The 18,381-nt window shown below is 39.6% G+C and overlaps 1 protein-coding gene across 1 annotated transcript; it reads right to left on the bottom strand.

Annotated features, from left to right (window-relative positions):
• Window positions 1-1,984: 1,984 nt before the first annotated feature.
• On the bottom strand, window positions 1,985-18,200 carry LOC114107910 (olfactory receptor 7E178-like). Its single transcript, XM_027955395.2, has 3 exons — window positions 17,947-18,200; window positions 11,881-12,159; window positions 1,985-2,927 (listed from the first exon to the last, which is right to left on the bottom strand). The coding sequence occupies exons 1-3, from the start codon at window positions 18,198-18,200 to the stop codon at window positions 1,985-1,987; spliced, it is 1,476 nt and encodes a 491-aa protein (XP_027811196.2).
• Between the last annotated feature and the right edge of the window lie 181 nt (window positions 18,201-18,381).

Genomic DNA, 18,381 nt, shown 5'->3' with positions numbered 1-18,381 from the left:
ACTTTATTTGAATAATGCAGATTGACATTTCCATATTTATAATAACTAATTTTCTTTTTCCCATATGTTACAACTTCATCACATATCAATCACACAGGAAGAAACAATTTATGTTTAATATGGGTTCAATGACATTGTATCCACTAGAAATTATCTTGGAGGACATTGCTGAGTATCATAGACACTAGTACCTGCACTTTGTTCAAGTAAGGATGAGTACAGCCAACAGCAGCCAAAATTAAATTGTGAGCATCTGGGTGTGATGCACTCATCTTTTTCAGTGTTTTGCAACAACCGCAGAATAAAGAGGTCTTAGTTAGAGAAACATCTCTGGTACATTCTTAACCCTTTAAAGTCCCTGAGTAGTAATGAAATTTAGACATACTTTGCTCCTATTTGATGGTGAGGGTTAATTATAATACAGGTGGATGTGGCAGCTGCAAGTGTGTCATGGAGTTGGGAACACAGGGGGATGTTCTGAATTACTTGTGCCCACTGGACCTTTGTTTTGTCTCAGCCATTCTTGCAGAAATGATGCAACTGATGCCCCTGACTGCTTTGTCCTGGAATCTACCAGAAATCCCAAAGGAAGTGAACAAGAAAACTGGTTCCATCCTGGAGTGACAGGAAACTGAAACACATGATTGTTTTGTGGAGGGGAAAACCTGTCAGTAAGGCTTGCCCAAATACCATGCACCTCAAATCCACACAGCATTTCAAATATGGCTTCAGTTAGTCAATCTGAATACCTAGCCCAAGTCACATGAACACCTGAGCTTATTTCTGTTCTCTAAAATAAAATTGTGTGATACTTATGCTGTGGGAAGACTTTGCATGTCAATTCAAACAATCTAAATATAGTACATAGCTTAGCACCTGGCATTCAGAATTCCCCACCCCCCAAAAAAATCATCCTCTTCTTCATTCACATCCTCATCATTACCTTCAAAGACCATCTGGAGTGTTGAGGACACAGTTTAAAGGGAGGCATTTTCTCCCCTTCTGGATGACAGTGTGTGGCAGGAAGAGTCAGGTGGCAGTTAAAGAAGACTTTCCATGAGCTTTCTGTTGAACTCACTACAACAAAGCATATGAACTCACAGTACCATCCCTGACAATCTGCACCTCGTTCTCCAATCTGGGTAGACAAAGTGCATGCTTCTCCTGATGGCAAAGAAATAATGCTATGCAATGTCCTTCCTCCACCCTTCCCTTCCTGATTCACACTGGGGCTCTGCTCATTTAGGACTAAGGAGGACAGCTCCAAAGCCCCCAACTCCCTGGTGCCCAGTGGCCCTGACTTTAGCCTCCGGGAATTCATACACGCTCAGTTAGGTGCTTCCTGATTCAGACATCCACAGCAGGAAGAGATGCATAATGGTGCACACTGCATTGGGGTCCTCAAGCTGAGGGGCTGGAGGCACAGGCTGGTTGTTGACTAATGGGGAATTTGGTGGCTCAGTGCATAAAGTTCCTAGTTTACCAAGTAGCTGAAGCATATCAGGAACTCTTAAGAGCTTCCTAATATTAATGATGGAGAAGAGAAGAAGAAAATGAATATCTACCAGTGTTTATCAGTTTATCTCTACTAAGGAACAGGCTCTTCTCTACTACAACTTTTTCATTTTCTTTAAAAAAATTTAGCTTTATATTACTATTGTTGCAGTAAATTGAAGTTTAAAAAAATTTCCTTTTAACCATTCTCAACTACTATGATAAGCATCATTGATCACATAGATGTTTTTTTAGAAATATTCATCATCACCATCTCAAAACTCTTTCATTATTTCAAAGTGATCCTTTGTTCCAAATGTGAAGAACATTCAAACATTCCATCCCATCACTGGCTGCAGGCATTGCACTTACATCATGTGTGGTATTAAACCCATCAATGTTCCTTAAGAGGCAGATTAAACGATCTTGATAATTAGTTATAATGAATTTTCCAACACACATCGCAACTGGACACCACAGGGTCTGAGATTTAGGCCATCCTGCTGGGCAGCCTCCTCAGGGCACCTTTAATGTCCCTGTTTCTCAGGCTGTAGATGAAGGGGTTCAGCATGGGGGTGACCACAGTGTACATCATGGAGGCGACTGCACCCTTCCTGGGAGAATGTGATGCAGCTGACCCAAGGTGCACTCCAAGGCTTGTCCCTATAAATAAGCCAACAACTGTCAGGTGAGAGCCACAGGTGGAGAAGGTTTTGTACCTCCCCCCTGAGAATGGGATCCTCAGAATGGAGGAAACAATTTTATAGTAAGAGAAAAGGATCCCTGAGATGGGGAAAAGGCCATATACTGCTCCAAGAAAATACTGGACAATGTTATTAGAGAAGGTGTCAGAACAGGAGAGATTCAGAAGTTGAGAAGGGTCACAGAAGAAACTGGAAATTTCCACATCCTTGATGTTAGTAATTTTTAAGATCATCAAAATATGCCGCTGCGAGTCCAAAAGGCTGAACAAAAATGAAACCAAAATTAAGAAGCCACAGAGATGAGGGTTCATCATGACCAAATAGTGCAGGGGGTGACAGATGGCTACAAACCGATCATAGGCCAACACACTCAGAAGCATATAATCCATACATCCAAAAATGGTAAAAATAGACATCTGTGTCAGGCAGCCCACATAGGAGATGGCTCTGCTGTGAGTTAGGATGCTCATCAGCATCTTTGACACTGTGGTGGAGATGAAACCAATATCTGCCAAGGACAGGTTGGAGAGGAAGAAGTACATGGGGGTGTGGAGGTGGGAGTCAGAGCTGACAGCAAGGATGATGAGCAGGTTCCCAAGCACTGTGACCAGGTACATGGACAGAAACAGTCCAAAGAGGACGGGATGCAGGTCTGGATCCTCTGAGAGTTCCATTAGATAGAATTCTGATATGTGAGTTAAATTTTGTGCTTTTGTGTTGATTGAACACCTTTTGAAAAGCAAAGAGTATAAGAAAAAAAAATAAACCCATCAGCAGGCTCCACTCACTCTGCATGCATTTGGATTCAGGTATTCACTAGGAAACTGCTCACACTGGAGATCCCCACACCCTCAACATATGTCTCAGTCCTGACACCCAGACTTGCACTCTTTCACTGTTGCTATCTACATCATTCACCCCTGTCTCCACACCCTATTTCAGACATTTAACTGATCAATATTAAAAGCCCAGAAGCAGGAAGAAGAAGTTCATGTTTACAGTAAATTATAGCGTACCATTTAAGGGGAAATTCAGGAAAAGTAATGTTTTTTATTAAGAAAAAATAATGTTCATGAAAGTTTATTAACAACCAGCTCAATTTACATTGTTTTGCTCTAACAAGTTGACGGTAATGAGTCTCAGTCAGAAAGCATGGTCATGAGACATTTATCTTCAAAGTGTATCATCATTTTTTATTTCCTCAAAGCCCTCCTCTGCAGATTAAAGCTTGTTCGTTAAAGGTATGTAATATAATGAAAATTTCCTTCTCTTTGGCACACTTCAAATTTCAATAAATATTATTGAGCTGAATGCACAAAATCAATAGTAACCCTGATCACAAATGTGGCTGAAAGAGATGATATTAAAAACATAAATGATAATAAACACTTTGAATAGTTTGATTTTATACTGGTTTATTTGTATGAACCCACACAATATCAGTAGAATAGCTGGAATATAGAAGAGCTCTTCACTGTTTTCCTTTCCTTTATTCTGTCCTCCAGCTGACCTGCTAAACCTCTCTATGGTTTTGTGATCTCAGTCCATTAAGTTTGCAGGTTAAGATTTTATCACCAAAAAAAGGCCCAAAGCTCAGCTTTTATTTCTAACCACATTATTTCCATTTTCTGGACTCTCTGATCAGGCATTCCTGATATGCAGATTCTAATTCTCTCACTTCAGCTATGTGAGTGTAACTTGGGTTCATTATTTGTCTCTTCTTGCTGTGATTGAATTTGTCTAAATTTGGGGTAATAATTAACTACCTTGGGTTTCAAAAATATTTCCAATTACCTAACTAGTGGTTTTGTCTCAGTTAATGTTATATTCATTTTTGGATATTTTAGATTATCCACATACTGTGAAATCAGACCAACACCAGTTTAATCAGGATATCTTCATGTGAAATCCTAGGTGTTTTTTTCTTACACCAGAGTTGGAAAGCACTGTCTGACAACATCTTGGCACTTAGAAAAAGCTCCATGAATATTACCTTTTCATATTTCAATAACACCCACTACCTATGTTCCAATATATGTATTTGACAATACTTGTCTCAGGACTAACACTGTATAGAGAGATTTCAACAATTACCTGAGTTATTTGAGTTCTTAGTGAGCTCGGTATTTAGGATAAAGAGATGGGAGGTACTGAATCTTAAAGGAAACATCCACTAGCCTTTGAGATGTAGAAAGCACAGTTATAAATCTTGAACAACATGCCCTTGGCCCATGCCCTTGGCTCATTCCCCTGTGATATGAGGGAAATAAACCAAGTGTAGGAAAAATTGGTACAGAATTGTGCAGCTCCACCCTGGGTCACCTCCTGTCCAGGATCTGATACAGCCCTTCTATAAACATTTGACACTCAGCCCAAAACAGGGCTTCCTCTCAGCCTCAAGACAGCCCACATTCTCCCTTGCATGTGTACCTGCCTTCATAAATAAACCTGTGTCCATGCCTCTGTCCATCTCCTGCTGAAATTTTTCTCCATCACATATGCCAAGAACCACACTGGTTGAGAGCTGAGCTCCCCCTCTGCAGTGGGAGCTCCTTGACCCATGTCCAGAAGTATCTCTTCCCCCGTGACATTGCTATGTCTGCCTGATTCCACTCTCCTGCTAACCTGTCTCCCAAACATGCCTACTTTATGAAATGTGGAGGTGTGATTTTCTGTTGATGTTTCTATGTCAATATTAATTTATGTTCCCATAAAGGTTTCCATTAAAAATTACGTAAAGGACACCTAAGTCTCATCTAAGTAGTGCACAACAGAATGCCTATTGCCCCAGAAATGCACCATTTACATTAAATTGAGGTGCTAATTCCATTTGTGAAGATCATTCCTTTCTTCAAAGTCTTCATCCTACACAAAGCATTACCTGAAGAACGTGCATCGTTCTTTAACCAGTAAGGTATGACAATCATTTCAAAATTGTTGTTCATCTCTCCATATAACACAAATAATAATTTCTATATAATATATCAGCAGGGGATAGGAGTGTGATCTCCGAAGAACAATGCATGTCCAACTTTACTCTTTAAGAGCTACATTTACTTACTGATTTAAAAAATAATTATTATTATAGTTATACTTAATAGTTGGATTTGGGTTTTTTCCATATTATTATGAGTGTATTATAGTTGTACATAATGGAGAGATTCATTGTTACATAATCATACATGCACACAATATAATGGTATAATTTGGCCAGTATCATTCCCTAGTAATTCTCTTACCCTCCTATCCTCCCTCCCACAGTCCTTTCCTCTGCCATACTGATCTTCCTTTGATTTTTAAAGAGCATTATAGTTATAATAGCAGTTGTGTTTATCCCAATATAATCATATGCTCATGAAGGGGAACCAGATGTGTAGAATCAAAAGGGTCTTGGCATGCATACAGAGTTACTTACCAGATGGCCAAATCTGTTGCAAGTTTACTGGGTTAAGTTTCCTTTTTATCCAATAGACCAAAATATAGAAATCTTTAGGGTTCAGAGACAGAACATAGGAGTTCCCTATTGGAAAAGTTGCCTTAGCAGATGCTGGGACAGTCCCTCAATCCTCCACTTTACTCACAGGTACAGCTCCTCTTCTTCGTCACAAAACAAAGCCACAGGGTCCTAGTTCTCCAGGAGTCATTTCTTAATAAGCTCACCAGCCATCTGGCATCCTTAGGATGGAAGGGGGTTGCCTGGAGTGTCAGAGCTGCCCAAGAAGACTAGGGTGGGGGCAGCTGTGGGATCCCAGGTAGGTTACCAATTTGTTACCAAAAGCTTCATCTTGTCCCAAATACCAATTGAATATTAAAATCATGGTTTTGAGAGAAAATAAGGATTATTGTTTTGCTAGTAAAGGAGAAACATGGAGGAATCTTGTCCTAGAGACTGTGATTCTCATCTACATCTTCATCTTTATATGTGTCATCAAAACACTGCTGACCATGACATATTCTCTGCATAATGACTCCTGAAGAAATCTTATCTGGTTTATAGGATATTTCCATGTTGCTCAGGTATAAGTGAAAGTGCTTTCATATGAGTTTTAAAAGCAATACTTTTCTTGAAATCACAGCCCTGCCAGTGTGTGCCCAGTGTGTGAGAATCACTCCACTTCTCCAGGCTCTGACTGCTTAAGGAGAGAGGGAGAGCAACCCCCAGTTCCAAAACATGTGCAGCACCAAAGAGAATTCGGAACTTGATAACTGATTGATCATTGTCACTTTAAATTAAAAGATGTATGACTAGGGAATTGTCAACAGTATTGAGGAAAGAAATTGTCAACAGACTCCAGAGACGCCACAGTGGGAAATTCTGATATGTGCCTCAGTAGAAGTCTTGGGTTTCAGGGAATCCCCAGGTTCTACCACATTTTGCTATATTTTACTTTAGAAAATCTATGTCATGATTGTTCAAATTCGACTAAGTTAGAGGGAATTAAATAAAAATAAAAATAAAGGGTTCCTATTTCCATGACAAGGACACAGAATGATAGTGATTAACTTGTCATGATTTTCATGGGGCATTGCTTCAAAGAATGGAAGTACAGACTGGAAGCAAGAAGTCCATGAATCCAAATTAATTTGGGCCATTTTTGGGAAGAAAGATCATGTGAATTCAATGTGGAACAGATCTGTTTTAGATGCCTCCCTGTGCCAAGACAAGCATGGGCCCCAGCAAGTCACAAACAGAAAGAGGGACACCTTTCCAAATACACATCAGAGACGTGTGGAGCATCAAAATTAAAATATCCAATCCAGAAATAGAAAAACTATAATTTCGAGTAGGGCATAAATTCTCTGAGTTGCATGAGGATTAACCTAATCACTACTAACAGTAACAATAATATCTAGATCTAATTATGCTCAATTTTTTTTTCAAAAACCCTGCATTAGTTGTTTGTAAGAGCATGATATATCAATTTCATCCTTAGTCCATGCAGTTGTATCAAACAAAAACCAACTTAGATAACAGTGCTGAATCTAGACACTAGTGACTTGCTCTACTTCTCAGACACAATAAATGAGACTGAAATACTCTAAGACCCATCCTCTGTGTGTTTATATTTTCTTCACCCAACAAAAGTTTTCTACATATGTCCTGAGGTCTTAAATATAAGGTATACATTTAAGTTATTTCCAGTGATATAAAAATAAAATAAAGATATAATATTAGGTTTGCTTTGAGATTAGAGGGCTGTTTTCAAGCATGAAGGGTCATATGGTGGTGAGAACCAAGGAGGTCCTGGAAGAGGCCCAAGAGTGTGATCTGTGCTGAATGATCATCAGGCACTCCTACTGTGACCTCTCCTGTGACCTGTGGCTGTTCTTACATAATTTGTACAGCAGGCACCCACCCTGCTCTGCCCTGTAATCCCCAGAAATCCAGCAAGGAACTGCAGCATGGGCAAGGCTCTCTTTCTGCAGTGACAGGGAAGAGGAATGGCTCTTGGCTTATGGATGGGACAGTCTGCCAGGATTCTCCTGTGATACCCTGTGTCCATGGTCAGACAGCCCAGTGCAACCAGGCTGCAGCCTTTCCTAGCTAACAAACAAGAGCAAGTTGCATAATTATAACGTTCCTTTTTAACTGTAAAATAAGGATAAATGGGGCATGTATATTCAGAGTGGGAAAATGCACAATAAATGAAACCAATGATAGCAAACACATTGCTCACCCCTGAACCTGGGAATTCCTGAGCGTCAGTCCATGGTGCTCTGGTTTCTAGCATCCTCCTCCTCATCCTTATCACCACCAGAGTCTTTTCATGATGCTTAGAAAATCTTTTTTCCTTTCATTCTTTCTGTTTTTTTGGTTGTTTTTTCCCCCTTTTTTGGTACCAGAAATTGAACTCAGAGGTGCATAGCCACAGGACCTTAGCCTTAGCTCTTTTCATTTTTTGAGAGAGGACCTCCTTAAGTTGATTAGGGCATTGCTAAGTTGCTGAGGCTGGCCTTGAACTTGTGAACCTCCACCTCAGCCTCCCAACCCACCGGGATTACATACACACACCACTGTACCAGGCTAGTGAACACTTCTGAGGACACATTTTGTACACTATGGGAAGCAGAATCAGTATGGATGGAGAGCACATTTAAATAAGAGATCTAATACCCTAGCAAAAATAAAAACATAAACTTTTCAAACAAGATGCATGAAAATTGACATACTGAAGACTCCCATCTGGATACTCAAACTGTGATGTTTGTCCTTCTGATAGAGGAGCAATACTGTCCATCTTTCTTAGAAAGTCCCAAGGCTCCATCTGCACCTACTGGGTTATACTGCTTCTCTGTTGGCTCATGACTAAGAAGTGCACATGCCAAGACCCACTCATACCTGGTGCCCAACAAAGCCTCAGACTCTGTGCCCAGCATTCCCATGAATATGCTGTCAGCAGGGAGCTTCCTGATGAAGAACCACAGCAGGGGACACACCCACGCAGCTCAATGGACTGGAATCATCCACTGAAGTGCTTCAGGCACAGGGTGAGTGGGCCCTAATATATGACCTTGGAAGCTCAATGCACAGAGCTCATTATTGAACTAATTGGTCCATGCAATTCCATCTCTAAGGATTTCTCAACATTAATGCAGGAAGATGAAGAAAAGAAAATGAAGGTCCACTTAATATTTGGACCCTAGCTATAATTGGGAGGGACTCTGTGTACTCAATTTACTGCTCTCACTTCTGTGTTTTAAAGAAAATCAGCTTTTAATGTCTATTCTTAGTATAAATATGCAATATACATGTAAATAACAAAACATTGCTCTTTGAACCAAATGAACATATGCTTTAGTTACTTTTATTTGGTCATTAATATTTTTTAAATGAAGCATTCAGTCATTTAAAAAATAGTGGTCTCCTGCTCAGGACAATTGTCAAAGAACTCTTCAGCATTGGAATGTTGAGAAACTCTAAAGTGTGTCTCAGAACAAGCTCTAGGGTCTCTTCTCACTCCCCTCTGTTCCTACTTTACTTTTCCTAGGCTCATGGACGTCTGCCATTGTTCTTGAGTAATTGAAGTTTGTAGATGTTGTTAAGGAGAAGATTAGGGCTTGTGTTTCAGTGACCAGACACAAACAAGACCTGTGCAGTCAGTGAAAACCAGCAAAGGGTGGATCTACTCTAAAGGGACATTCAACCAAAGGAGAAACTAAGTCAAATTAAAAACCAGAAAGAAATCAAAATGACAGGGAATACAAAACATATCACAATAATAACCTTGAATGTCAATGGCCTAAACTCATCAATCAAAAGACATAGATTGGCAGATTGGATTAAAAAGCAAGACCCAACAATATTTTCATGGGCAAAGACATCTGCAGGCTGATGGTGAAATGATAGGGAAAAACTTATCACTCATATGAATTGCATATACAAGCAGTGGTTTACATTTTCATCTCAGATAAAGTAGAGTTCAAACCAAAGTTATCAGAATAAACGAAGAAGGACATTTCATACTTCTTAAGGGAAGTATATAAAGCAAGATATAACAATTATAAATAGTTGTACCCCAAACAATGGAACATCTATGTACATCAAACAAACCCTTCTCAATTTCAAGAGTCACATAGACTACAGCACAACAATACTGGGTGAATTTAACACACCTCTCTCACTACTGGACAGATCTTCCAAACAAAAACTAAAAAAGGAAATTATAGAACTAAATAATACAATCAATAATTCAGGCTTAACATACATATATAGAATATTTACCATCAACAAATGTACATGCTTCCTTCTCAGAAGCACATGACTCTTTCTCTAAAATAGACCACAATTTATGACACAAAGCAACTCTTAGTAAATACGAGAGAGAGAGAGAGAGAGAGAGAGAGAGAGAGAGAGAGAGAGAGAGAGAGAATACACTACATTCTATCAGATCACAATGGAATGAAATTAGAAATCAATGATAAAATTAAATAATACAAGCTACTGTAACAAATGGAGACTAAATAATACACTATCGAATGATGAATGGACAGTAGAAGAAATCAAGGATGAAATAAAATTCTTACAAGTGAATGAGAACACTGACACAATATATCACAATCTCTGGACAGAGAAGACAGTATTGAGAGGAAATTTTATTGCATGGTCTGCATTGATTAAAAGAATAAAAAGTCAACAAGTAAATTACAAAAATTACATCTCAAAGCACTAGGAAAAAAAGAAGAAGAAATCAACACCAACAGCAATAGAAGACAGGAAATAATTAAATTCAATGCTGAAATCAATGAAATCAAAACAATTGAAAAAACTGACCAAAAAAAGTTGGTTCTTTGAAAAAATAAATAAAATAGACAAATCCCTGGACATGCTAACAAAAGTAAAGATAGAGAAAATTCAAATTACTAAAACACAAGATGAATAAGAAAACATCAAAATGGACATGTCTGAAATACAGAAGATAATTAGAAACTATTTTGAAAATTTATATTCCAAGAAATTAGAAAATATCAAAGACATTAAAACATTTCTAGACATATGACCTACCCAAACTGATGAGGATGTCATACATGATTTAAAGAGATCAAGTTCAAGTAATGAAATAGAAAATGTCATCAAGAGCTTACCAACCAAGAAAAGCCAAAGACCAGATGGATTCTTTTTTTATGTTGTAACAGTCACATTTGTAACATAGCTTTATTGCCTTGGTTAATTGTATTGTTAACCTACTATAGATGGAATTATTTAACATAGAACAATGATTTTAAGTTTTCAATTTTTTGAATATTTATTTTTTGTTTTGAGAGGACACAATATCTTTTTATTATTATTACTTTTATTTTATTTTTTAATGATTTTTTAAGAAATAAATGACAGTGAATGTATTACAATTGTTATTACACATATATAGCACAATTTTTTATATCTCTGGTTGTATATAAAGTATGTAAGCATCAATTCATGTCTTCATATATGTACTTTGGATAATGATGTTCATCACATTCTACCATCCTTGCTAATCCCCTGCCCCCTCCCTTTCCCTCCCACCTTTCTGCCCTATCTAGAATTCTAGAATGGACCATATCTGCTGTGCAGACTCCTCAGTGCTCCATTAATGTCCTTGTTCCTAAGGCTGTTGATGAAGGGGTTCAGCATGTAGGTGACCACAGTGTACATCACTGAGGCCACTGCACCCTTTTGGGGAGAATGTGACACAGCTGAACTAATGTATTCATCAATGTCTGCTCCATGAAATAAACAAACACGGCCAGGTGAGAGCACAGGTGGAGAAGTCTTTGTACTTCCCTCCTAAGGATGGGATCCTCAGAATGGAGGACATAATATTATAGTAAAAGAAACGGATCCTGGAGATGGGGAAAAGGCCCCATATGTGGCAACCAGAAAATATTGAAAATATTATCAGAGAAGGTGTCAGAACAGGAAAGATTCAAAAGTTGAGAAGGACCACAGAATAAACTACATCCTTGAAGCTGGTAATTTGTAAGATCATCAAATTGTGCATCTGTGAGTCCAAAAGACTCAGCAAAAAAAGACATCAAAATTGTGAAGCCACAGAGGTGAGAGTTGATTATAGCTGGGTAATGCAGAGTGACAGATGGCCACAAATAGTCATAGGCCATAAGAGTTAGAAGAATATAATTCATACATCCAAAAATGGCAAAAAGAGGCATCTGCATCAGGCAGCCCACATAGGAGACAACCTACTTGTGAGTTTGAATGTTCACCAGCAACTTTGGGACCATGGTAGAGATGAAGCAGATGTCAGTGAGGGTCAGGTTGGAAAGGAAGAAGTACATGGGGGTGTGGAGGTGGGAGTGAGAGATGACAGCCAGGATGATGAGCAGGTTCTCAAGCACTGTGAGCAGGCACATGGAGAGGAACAGTCCAAAGAAGATGGGTTGTAGGTCTAGGTCAACTGAGAAACCTATGAGGTGGAATTCTGGGATGCATGTTAGATTTTGTACTTCTTTATGTCTCACATATCTTTTCAGAAAGCAATGAGAGTGAGAAAAAGAATATATCATCAGACCTCCCTGATACTGTGTGCATTTGAATTAAGTATGCACCACAAAGCTGCTCACATTAGAGATCCACGTACCCTTAACATATTTCTCAATAGTGCAACACCCAGTCTTGCACATTCTTTCACTATAGCTGTCTCCTTCATTCACCCCTCTTTCCATTCCATATTTGAAGACATTAAACTGAGCAAAGTTAGAAGCCCAGGAGCATAAGAGAGAAGTTCTAGAAGATAATAAAATATAGCCTATTGTTTAAAGGAAAACAGAGAATAAGTAATGACCTTTCTATTAAGAAAAAGCAATCTTCAAAAAAGTTAATTAAGAACCTGGACAATTTACCTCATTTTGATCAGTGTACCAAAACAAACTTCTTTGACTTATTCTATTTAAGACACCATTGGGGCTCCATTCTCTGACAATTAAATTTAGGGTGATGGGTCACAGTCAGAAAGCAGGTTATGAGCCAGTTCTCTTGAAAGGGTTTCATCATTTGTTGATTTTTCTCACTTCCCTCCTCTGTGAACTTAAGCTTGATGTTAAAAAATAATGTAATATGAAACAACTATCTTTGTCTTTGGCACAATTCAAATGTCAATAAATATGATTGAATTAAATGCACACCATCAATAGTAACACTGACTACTAATGTGGCAAATGTAGACGATATTAAAATGACAAATGATAGGAAATACTTTTGAATAGTTTAATTTTATAAAGGCTTTTTTTCTATTCATACAATATCAGTAAAATATCTGGTATATAAAACAACACTTTGGGGGCTGGGGACGTGGCTCAAGCTGTAGCGCGCTCACCTGGCATGCGTGCGGCCCGGGTTCGATCCTCAGCACCACATACAAACAAAGATGTTGTGCCTGCTGATAACTAAAAAATGAATATTGAGAGATTCTCTCTCTCTCTCTCTCTCTCTCTCTCTCTCTCTAAAAAAAAAAAAAAAAAAAACACTTTGTACTTTTTCTCCCTCTGATCTGTTAAAACTGCTTCAGGGTTTTGTGATCTCAGCTCATCAAGTTCAAAATACAAGATTTGAGCACCATGGGAAGCCCTAAAGCTCTCTCTTATTTCCAACCATCTTATTTCCCCTTTATGGATATCTGGTCATTCCTTATGTGGAACCACCATTTGACCCAGTTGCCCCACTCCTTGGTCTATAACCAAAGGACCTGAGACACAGCCACATCAATGTTTAAGGTAGCTCAATTCACAATAGCTAAACTATGGAAACAACCTATATGCCCTTCAACAGATGAATGGATAAAGGAAATGTGGTATATACACAATGATATATTATTCAGCCTAACGGGGAGCTAGAGAATACCATGTGAAGTGAAATAAGACAATCTCCAGACAGGTGGGCCCCACACTGTGTGTCTTCTCACCCCGGAAATGTCTTAGGAGGTCCCCACCTGAGTGTGCACAGATGTCAGCCCTAAAGTTGAGGTGGGAGGCCCCTGGGTACCAGCCACGTGGAATCCACTCTCCTTAGTCACGACCACCTGAGCCAGTGTAAATAGGTAACTTCTGAGGGAGGTGACAATGGAGGAAGGACCAACATGCAGTGTGGCTGCCCAGAGGGAGAGCTCTGCACAGTTTCAGTCATGGGGACTGAGAGTCGAGGCATGTGTGTGACATCCATGGTGGTGGTGAGCATGGTGGCAATCTCACTACAGTTTTCCTTTCCTCCCACACTGATCCTTCTTACCACACACTGTCATCCACATGGAGGGAATGTGCTCTTCACACTGTCCTCAGCACTGAGAGATGTCTATGTAGGTGAGGAGTAGTAGGTGGACCTGGATGAGGACAGCACACAAACATATGATCCTTCAATGAGAGATCCCTGAGTGCCTGAAGTCTGAGCTCTTTGTAGATTATTTAAAAGATCTCACCATATGCTCCTCCATACTTGAAAACAGCTCTTTCTATCTCAAAGCAAATCTAATATTGGGTCTTCATTTTATTCTTACTCATAAAACTGGAAAGAGTTCAAATGTACACCTGATATTTAGCTGTACTTAAGACCTCAGGACCTAGGCAGGAATCTTCATATGGGGTGGGAGAGAATGAAAACATGTAGTGGATGGATTTCAGAGCCTGTCAGTCTCACTTCTTGTCTCTGTGAAGTAGAGCAAGTCACTAGTGTCTGGATTCAGCTTTGTTATTTGAGTTGATTTTTTTGCTACAATTGCAGTGACTAAGGATTAAATAGATACTTGGTCTTAGGGAATACTATGGGATATTGAATAAATTGTAGGCAAAATAAGATCTAGATATTGTTGCTGTTAGTAATGATTATGTTAATCTTCATGCCACTCAAATAGTTATCCCCTACTCAAAGTTACATTTTCCTGTTTCTGGATGGGATATTTTATTTTTGATACTCCATATGTATTCACTGTGTATTTGGCAGAATGTCTCCCTCTGTCTTACTCACTGGGGTCCATTTTTGTTTTGGCAGAGGGAGTCATAAAAAACAGATCTCTTCAACATTTAATTCACTGCATCTTTCTTCCCCAAACTGGCCCAAATTAATTTGGATTAATGGACTTCTTACTTCTGGTATATGACTATACCACAGTGACTTCCATGTGATGTATACATGAAAAGCACCAATAAATCATAACAAATAAATAAGGCAAAGGAAGATCAGTACAGGAGGGGGAGGAGAGTGGGGGAGTCAGGAAGGGAGGGATTAGGGAGAGAGAATGGGGATTGAAATGGAATAAATCAAGTGCCATGGGCATATGATTATATTGGGATAAACATAACTACTATGCATAACTATAATGCTCTTAAAAAATCAAAGGGAGATCAGTATGGCAGAGGAAAGGGACTGGGGGAGGGGGGATTGGAGGGAAAGGAGAACTATTAGGGATTGGTACTGACCAAATTAAATCCTTACATTGTGTGCAAGTATTAATATGTAACAATAAATCTCACCATAATGTACAACTATAATACAATAATGATATGGAAAAGGATGAACCCAACTACTGAGTGTAACTATCATTACCCAGCAGAGAAGCATCATAACCCTATAAGTGCACTGGGAGCCTTGGAATTCAGGTATTGCTTCTGTATCAGAAGAACAAACATCAAAGTTGGAGTTACCAGAAGGGGGATTTCAGGAGGGTTTGTTCCATAGTTTATCTATTGTGAATTAAACTGCTAAAAACATCGATGTGACTGTGTCTCTGTAGTATGCTGACTTCAGGTCCTTTGGGCATAGACCAAGGAGTGGGAAATCTGGGTCAAATGGTGGTTCCACACCAAAAACTTAACATCAGAAAACAAACAACCCAATCAATAAATGGACTGAGAAACTGATCCTTTGTTCCATATATGAACAGACACTTCACAGAAGATATACAATTGATCAACAAATATATGAAAAAATGTTCAACATTTCTAGCAATTAGAGAAATGCAAATCAAAAGTACTCTAAGATTTCACCTCACTCCAGTCAGAATGGCAATTATCATGAGCCATGTGCCTCAAATCCACACAGCGTTTCAAATATGGCTTCAATTATCCAATCTGAATACCTATCCCAAGTTACATTAACACCTGTGCTCATTTCTCTTCTCTAAAATAAAATTGTGTGATACTTATGCCGTGGGAAGACATTGCATGTGAATTCAAACAATCTACATGTAGTACATAGCTTAGCTCCTGGCATTCAGAATCCCCAACAAAAGATCATCCTGAAGTTATCTGTGGCCACTCGATCTTAGATCTTTGTCTTATATCAGCCATTCTTCCATAGCTGGTGCAACTGATGCCACTGGCTGCTCTGACCTTGGATCTTCCAGAATGACCACAGGGAAGTGCACAGAAAAATAGGGTCCTCTCCTGGACTGACAAGAATGTAAGACACAGGTTGATTGTGGAGGGGACAACCTGCCAGCACTGTCCTGCCAAGATACCATGTGCCTCAAACCCACAGTGCATTTCAAACATAGTCTCAGTTAGTTAATCTAAACAGCTAGCACAAGTTACTAACAACTCTGATCCTCTTGATTCTGTGAAATAAAATTTCATGGCACTTATACCTTGGTGAAATTTTTCAGACAAATTAAAAATTTTAAATTTTAAATTAAATAATTTACAAAGAGCTCACACTTCAGGCACTCAGGGATCTCTCATTGAAGGATCAAATGTTTGTGTGCTGTCCTCATCCAGGTCCACCTACTACTCCTCACCTACATAGACATCTCTCAGTGCTGAGGACAGTGTGAAGAGCACATTCCCTCCATGTGGATGACAGTGTGTGGTAAGAAGGATCAGTGTGGGAGGAAAGGAAAACTGTAGTGAGATTGCCACCATGCTCACCACCACCATGGATGTCACACACATGCCTCCACTCTCAGTCCCCATGACTGAAACTGTGCAGAGCTCTCCCTCTGGGCAGCCACACTGCATGTTGGTCCTTCCTCCATCGTCACTTCCCTCAGCAGTTACCTATTTACACTGGCTCAGGTGGTCGTGACTAAGGAGAGTGGATTCCACGTGGCTGGTACCCAGGGGCCTCCCACCTCATCTTTAGGGCTGACATCTGTGCACACTCAGGTGGGGATCTCCTAAGACATTTCCGGGGTGAGAAGACACACAGTGTGGGGCCCACCTGTTTGGAGCCATGAAGCTGAAAGGCTGGAGGCACAGGCTACCTATTGACTATGGTGTGAACTTGGAGGCTCAAAGCATAGAACTCCTGACTGGCCACTAGGTGAGCATATCACAAACTAAGGATTTCCTAACAGCAATGGTGGAAGAATAAGGGTAGAAAATGAACATAAAGTGATATTTTACAGTAATTATCTGTGAAACAAATCCATTTTCACTATTGGATTTTTTAAACATAGTAGCTTCCCAAGAACATTTTCATTATGACATTTTAAAATTATAAATATTTGCCATTATCATCATCATCAATAGCATAGTTTAATGGCATTAAATATAGACTTTGTTGTGATAAAATAACCATCATCCATCTCCAACATTCTTCATTGTACCAATATGAATCCTTGTTCCCAGTAGGAAAACTTCCCAAATTTGCCAACCAACATGGTCTGCACCATTCTACTATGGAACTTGATGGGAAATTAACAAATAAGGTGCATATTGACAGAGCCAGGTATTTAGCTTTACTACATTTTCCAACACATATTGCAACCAGACCCCACAGGGACAAAGATCAGACAGTCCACCTCTGCAGCCTCCTCAAGGCCCTTTTAATGTCCCTGTTTCTCAGGCTGTATATGAAGGGGTTCAGCATGGGGGTGACTAGAGTGTACATCAGAGAAGCCACCGCATCCTTCCTGGGAGAATGTGATGCAGCTGAACCAAGGTACACTGCAGTACCTGTTCCTAAAAATATGCAAACACCTGCCAGGTGAGAGCCACAGGTGGAGAAGTCTTTGTACTTCCCACCTAAAGAGGGGATTCTCAGAAGAGAGGTCATAATTTTATAGTAAGAGAAAAGGATTCCTGAGATGGGAAGAAGACCATATACGGCAGCAAGAAAATACTTGACAATGTTATTAGAGTAGGTGTCAGTGCAGGAAAGATTCAGAAGTAGAGAAGGGTCACAGAAGTTGGTAATTTGTAAAATCATCAAATTGTGCAGCTGAGAGTCCTAGAGACTCAGCAAAATGACAACAAAACTGAGAAGCCACAGAGGTGAGGGTTCATAATGACTAGATAATGCAGGGGGTAAGAGATGGCCACAAACCTGTCATAGGCCATCACAGTCAGAATCATATAATCCATACAAATAAAAATGGCAAAAAGAGACATCTGTGTCAAGCATCCTTCATAGGAGATAAGTTCATTGTGAGTTTGAATGTTTACAATCATGTTTGTGACCATGGTGGAGATGACACCAATGTCAGCCAAGGACAGGTTGGAGAGGAAGAAGTACATGGGGGTGTGGAGGTGGGGGTCAGAACTGACAGCCAGGATGATGAGCAGGTTCCCAAGCAGCATACCAGGTACATGGACAGGAACAGTCCAAAGAGGATGGGCTGCAGGTCTGGATCTTCTGAGAGGCTCGGGAGTTGGAATTCAGAGACACGTGTTACGTTTTGTGCTAGTATACTGCTTGGACACCTTTTGAAAAAACAAAGCAGGTGTTACAAAAAAATACCTAAAGAGGCACCCCTTATTC

The sequence above is a fragment of the Marmota flaviventris genome, chromosome 1, assembly GCF_047511675.1.
Source record: "Marmota flaviventris isolate mMarFla1 chromosome 1, mMarFla1.hap1, whole genome shotgun sequence".
Lineage (NCBI taxonomy): Eukaryota > Metazoa > Chordata > Mammalia > Rodentia > Sciuridae > Marmota > Marmota flaviventris.
Note: the sequence above shows the minus strand (reverse complement) of the source record. Positions and strands in the feature narration are given on the sequence as shown.

What these genes read in the sequence shown, in the direction of transcription:
- LOC114107910 (XM_027955395.2), bottom strand. Translation starts at nt 18,200, where the DNA reads ATGCTGCTTGGGAACCTGCTCATCATCCTGGCTGTCAGTTCTGACCCC. An exon ending in ACTGTGATGGCCTATGACAG is followed by an intron (nt 12,160 to 17,946) that starts GTTTGTGGCCAT and finishes CTTTCTGAAAAG; the next exon opens with ATATGTGAGACATAAAGAAG. An exon ending in GTGAACATTCAAACTCACAA is followed by an intron (nt 2,928 to 11,880) that starts GTAGGTTGTCTC and finishes GCTTTTCAAAAG; the next exon opens with GTGTTCAATCAACACAAAAG.